General features: G+C 47.8%; 1 protein-coding gene across 1 annotated transcript; it reads left to right on the forward strand.

Annotated features, from left to right (window-relative positions):
• Positions 1–385: 385 nt before the first annotated feature.
• Positions 386–2,916, forward strand: LOC107042665. Its single transcript, XM_015263811.1, has 3 exons — positions 386–1,014; positions 1,329–2,670; positions 2,758–2,916. Exons 1-3 carry the CDS (start codon positions 386–388, stop codon positions 2,914–2,916), a joined length of 2,130 nt encoding a protein of 709 aa, XP_015119297.1.
• The last annotated feature ends 3,427 nt before the right edge of the window (positions 2,917–6,343 follow it).

Here is a 6,343-nt window from a genome sequence, read left to right on the forward strand (position 1 = left end):
GTGCTGCAGTGAATCCCGCGAGTGCATTCTAGTTAAGTGGCGCGCTTCTGAAAATAATTAATTTCGTTGTGTGACCCACCCTTCGGTTTTAAACGACAGCGTCTCGAGATTTCTGGAACATTCCAAACGTCCGAGCGTCAAGATCTTGGTTTCCCATTGTTTTCGCGGAACCAAAACAAACCGAATAAAAGTGATATCCGAATGAATATTTGTGACCTCGCGCCGACACATTGCCGAACACCCTTAGACGTTGTGTTGTGTTGGTGACAAATAGAGACTACAACAGCCTTTATTTTTCTCGCAAATTTATTCCTTAAGCTTAATCGCGCTGTGAAGTAAAATTCATCGATTTCATTTCTCTGAAGTAAAATAAAATGAAATCAACATGGTGATAAAAGCAGCTGACATCCAAACGACTCCCACCATATCGACAGCAACGGCTATAATGAGGCCCAAGCTCATCGCAAGGGCGTTCGACGCGGACAAACCCGCGCTGTGGTTCGCACAGCTGAAGACACACTTCGCTGACCTGGGATACGTCACCGAGTCAGATAAGTACAACAAAACGGTACCGCTGATCGACACTGCTTACGCGGCAGAAATCGAACATTTAATTGTCTCCAGACCTGTAACAAATCCATACCAAACATTAAAAAACGAACTAATCAGATGTTTCACAAAATCCAGGACTGCGAACATCATCCAATTGCTCGACAGGGAGAGCATTGAGGATCGAACTCCGTCGAAGCACCTGAGACATTTAAAAAGTCTTGTTCCAGGCATTGACGACGAGGTCCTGAAAACGCGCTGTTTGTCTCATCTCCCCGAGCAGATGCGAGGTACACTCGCCACCAAGGAGAACGCTTCCATTGATGATCTCGCGAAGCTAGCAGACAGGGTGCACGAGGTATTCAACACGAACAGCGTCGCAGCAATCACCGGCTCGCCAGCCAACGCAGTCAACACGGCACTCCTCGAGCGAATTGAGCAGCTAACGGCGACCGTTGCCGCCATGCAAACGCGCGACCCACGGTCTCGTTCAAGAACACGTCGAGACGACTCATAGGGTCAGCGCAGCCACTCGCGCCGACGCTCCAGCTCGAGGAAAGTATCAAAGGATTTTGACACCTGCTGGTATCACTACAAGTATGGTGATAATGCGCGTAACTGTCGACCTGGTTGTAAGTTTCAGGGAAACGCCGGAGAGAGACAATAGTGGCGGAAGTCGTCTCTCAATCACAATCCCGCCGCCTATTTATCACCGGCAGGACGACTGGGATCCAATACCTAGTGGACACAGGCTCAGACGTCTCTGTCACGCCTTGCAGGCGGCCACCAAGCCAAAGGGAGACCAGTGGCTATAAACTCTTCGCGGCCAATGGCACCCTCATCGACACGTACGGCTACATGTCCATCTCGCTAGATCTTGGTCTTCGCAGAGATTTCACATGGCGGTTCATCGAAGCAGATGTCAGTAAACGCATCATCGCTGCTGACTTCCTGCATTACTTCAGTCTGCTACCGGACTTGAGAAACGGAGCAATCATCGACAGCGCGACAGGCCTCCAATCGAATGGCCAGTCCGCGCGATTCCGCGCGACGTCTGTCAAGCTCCTCGAGATCAACGAGGATTCACCGTACGCGTCCATCCTCAAAGAGTTCCCAGCAATAACAAAACCGGGAGGATTGCTCAGAAAAGCCGAGCACTCCACCGGTCATCTCATAAGGACAACACCAGGACCACCAATCTCCTGCAGAGCTCGCCGCCTAGCGCCGGATAAACTCAAAACCGCTCAAGCGGAGTTCTCCAGCATGCTGAAGCTCGCAACCGCGAGGAGATCTGAAAGTCCCTGGGCATCCGCGCTCCACCTGGCCCCTAAGGGCAGCAACGGATGGAGGCCATGCGGTGATTACCACGCACTCAACGATAGGACAATACCAGATAAGTATCCTGTTCGTTATCTAGAAGATTTTGCTGCCAACTTTCATGGCAAAACAATCTTTTCCACTATAGATTTGGTTAAAGCCTTCAACCAAATTCCAGTGGCACGCGAAGACATCCAGAAAACGGCAATAATCACGCCATTTGGACTCGTCGAATTCCCATACATGACATTTGGCCTCAGAAACGCAGCTCAGACATTCCAACGTCTGATCGACGAAGTCACACGCGATCTACCATTTTTGTTCCCGTACATAGACGACATCTTGGTAGCATCGGAAAACGCGGAGCAACATCGCGAGCACCCGAGAATCCTCTTCCAACGACTCCAGGACTACGGGCTGATAATCAACGTCGCCACATCAGTCCTCGGACAGCCAGAGGTACTTTTCCTCGAACACGTGATCAACGCTCAAGGAATCAAACCCCCCAAAGATCGAGTCAACGCGATCCTGAAGTTCACAAGGCCAACAATGGTTAAATCGTTACGCAGATACCTCGGAACTCTAAATTTCTACCGGAAGTTCATCAAGGGACCAGCAGAAATCCTCGCCCCGCTGAACGCCGCGACTCACGGGATGACCGTCAAGGGAAAGCAACCAGTCGCCTGTTCTCCAGCCCTTGAAGAAGCATTCACGCGCAGCAAGCAAGCGCTAGCAGAAGCCACTCTGTTGTCTCATCCAAATATCAAGGCAGAGTGGGCTATCTTCATAGACGCGTCGGATCATGTGATCGTCGCCGTTCTACAGCAGGAACACCACGGTTCCTAGCAGCCGTTAGCCTTCTTCAGCAAGAAACTTGGAATTTCTTCGCAGAAACACGCAGCTTACGACAGGGAATTCNGCAGCAAGCAAGCGCTAGCAGAAGCCACTCTGTTGTCTCATCCAAATATCAAGGCAGAGTGGGCTATCTTCATAGACGCGTCGGATCATGTGATCGTCGCCGTTCTACAGCAGGAACACCACGGTTCCTAGCAGCCGTTAGCCTTCTTCAGCAAGAAACTTGGAATTTCTTCGCAGAAACACGCAGCTTACGACAGGGAATTCCAAGCAATCTACGAGGCAGTACTGCACTTCAGGCACATCTTTGAAGGACGACGTGATAATTTTCACCGATCACAAACAGCTGACTCACGCATTCCAACAGAAACCGGAACGAGCTTCACCCTGGCAATACAGGAGACTGGACTACATCGCCCAGTTTTTCACGGACATCAGATACGTCGCGGGCCCAGACAACGTCGTGGCAGACGCCCTATCACGAGTAGAGGAAATCACGACTGCCGTCACACCTCAGCAGCTGGTAGATGCCCAACGCGACGATCAAGAACTCCGACAATTACTCCAGCGACCGGACGTGAACCAGCGACTGGACCGCTTACAACTCCCAGGAATGGACGAACCACTGTACTGTGATGTATCATCAGGTACAGTTTCCCATACGTTTCTGCTCCGCTGAGACAACAGGTCTGCAGCTCACTGCACTCAATGGCTCATCCTGGACCCAAAGGCACGCGAAAACTCGTGACACAACGCTACGTGTAGCCTAGCATAAACAAAGACTGTGCCCAATGGACCAAACACTGCCTGGAGTGCCAGAAAAACAAAATAACGCGACACACGGTCACACCAATAGCTAACATCGAGACACCATCACGACGATTCGAACACATACACGTCGATTTTGTCTCTCTTCCTACCTCAAAAGGACACAGCTGGTGCTTGACCATCGTCGACAGATTTACGTGATACCCAGAAGCAGTTCTACTGATCGACTCGAGGATGCCAACAGTAGTCAACGCGATTCTTTATCACTGGATCGCGCGCTTCGGCATCCCCCTGAGAATCACATCTGACCAGGGCGGTCAATTCTTCTCAGACACTTTCAAGGAGCTTACGCGAATTCTGGGCACCGAGAGGTTGATGACGACGCCATTTCATCCTCAATCAAACGGCATGGTTGAGAGAATACATCGCCAACTGAAAGCAGGACTGCGATGTCATGGCGAAGCTTGGTACGATGCACTTACCCTGGTACTTCTAGGGTTGAGATCCGCGTGGAAAGAGGACCTTCAAACGACTCCCGCCGAGCTAACATACGGGGAATCGATCCATCTACCCCATCGAACCAACAAGCAGCAGCACCGGAATTGGTGAGAAATCTACGCGAGCATTTCCGCAGGATCGTGCCAAATCCCGCTGCACATCACGGTACACGTTCAACCTTCATCTTCAAGGATCTAGCGACGTGTATACATTTTTTTGTCCGCGATGACCACGTGCGAATGGCATACCGATCACCATACATCGGCCCATGCCGCGTAATCAGTCGTCATGACAAAACCGGACCGTCATGACTTCGTCATTTGGTACAAGTCCGGAGGATTGGGTAACTACAAGAATACACCGATCTCCATCGACCAACTGAAACCAGCGTACTTACTGCCGGAGGACATGCAGCAGGTCCAAGGACAGCCTCCACTACCAGACGTACCAGAAGAGCCTCAACAACAACAGAATTAGCCGCAGCCGAGCACAAGCACGGCGAACAGGACTCAGAGGCCGAGGAGACGCGTAAACTTCGCGAACAGACCGAGAATCCACGTCTATACTGTCTAAATATCCTTATCAAAATTTTTTTTCACCTGCTTGTTACATTTCACCTGTTCCGAGATGAATCTTTTTCTGTTGCAGTGCTGAAAAACTACCTTTTTTCACTTAAGCAGGGGAGTCATGTAGCGTCTCACTACACAAACACCAACGCGTAACACACGCACGGATACGACAACGCTGAGAGACGACTAGACATCGGTGACATCATCGCGCTCTCTCACGCGCCCAGTATAAAATACCTCTCGTTCGCACCTATTGTCACGCATATCCAAATTCCCGTCTTACGCGATTTATTATAGTCAGTAGAGTCTAACACTGACCTCCGATCAGATCACTTTGATTATTCTTTCTTTTGTATATATATTCTAAACGTCTTGATTAAACTGTAATTTAAATACTAATTACATTTGTTAGTGAATTGCTACATCCCTCAATAACCTCAATTCCTACACCCCCCCCTTCCCGGCCGCACCTAAGGGAGGGCATACAAGGACGATCCCCGCACGTCGGAGCTCAGAATCGGAGCTCACAGCCGTGAAGATGCAGACTGCAATGTTTGCGAAACGTCGACGCCATGCTGAAACCAAACGCGGCATTCATCCGGAAGCCAATGATAATGATATTTTTAATTTCTTTTTTTACCAAAGACAAACAGATTGATGGTGATTGGACTCCTTGCGGCACATTTCTGACTATTAAGAAGATTTTTCCTCGAAATTTCCCAGCGCATTGTCCACTGTTTTGGCATAACTGACTGGAAAAGTACCTTCACGGCGCCTTCACGGTTTTTTTTAGTCCTATCTGAGATTTTTGCAAGATTCATATTCATTCCCCATGCGAGTCAATTCTTATAAATTCAAATACCTATCATACAATGGGAGTTGGAGAAATTTATTGCAAAGTTCCACAGATATTTTCAGTAGTAATAACCCAAGAATTTCAAAATGAAGGAGTTTTTCCTGATAGCATCATCGCAAACGAATGAGAGTGTAAAGTTTTGAAAAGTTAGAAATCCTTAGAGCTTGTGATAAGAGTGTTCCTAAAAGACTTGACCAAGACATTTGTTTACAGGAAAGCTTAACGAAAACACGCCATTCATTTTGATGCCTGTCAGATATTTTGATGATTACTTTTTCCCTTGAATGTGGGCTAAAAGCTTCGCGCTCGCAACGTAGATATAGGAACTATCAAATGGTCTCTAAACGAACTACCCTGAGGGTTATTCATGAGATTCCGGCAGGACAAACTAATGATCGGGGCCAACCAATGAGATTAAGGAGAACATTGCGATATTATTAGTTACATTCCAAGAGTATTTAGTTTAGAGACCACTTAGTTGCTGCAACATTTACATTGCGATCGCGAATAGTTTGTGAATCTTTCGTCTAGAGCTAATGGCAACGGGTAATATCCGAAATAAAAACCGCCATGTTCTCCTACTTGAGGTGAAATGCAACGATTCTATTGTTTGGAATCGGGTTAAATTCTAACAGTGAAAATAATCAAAATTTTTTCTAACAAATTTCCCAAGTTGTATGAAAAGATTGAGTGATTCGGGAGTGTGATATCCAAAATTCTATTTCTTCAAAAAGACTCAAATATTTCAAGAGTAAAGGTATGCGCTTTCGACATTCAACAAATGCCACAGCAGCACACAGTGCATCGCTGCCACAAATTTCAACATGTTCAATGACCGATTTCGCGACTATTTCCTAATCAAAATTCATAAAAGAATATTCTAGAACTTCCTGATTCTTGCCACGGGGCAAAACTGCCACGAAGACTAAGC

This window comes from Diachasma alloeum, unplaced genomic scaffold (assembly GCF_001412515.2).
Source record: "Diachasma alloeum isolate Michigan unplaced genomic scaffold, Dall2.0 Dall_scaffold_00496, whole genome shotgun sequence".
NCBI lineage: Eukaryota > Metazoa > Arthropoda > Insecta > Hymenoptera > Braconidae > Diachasma > Diachasma alloeum.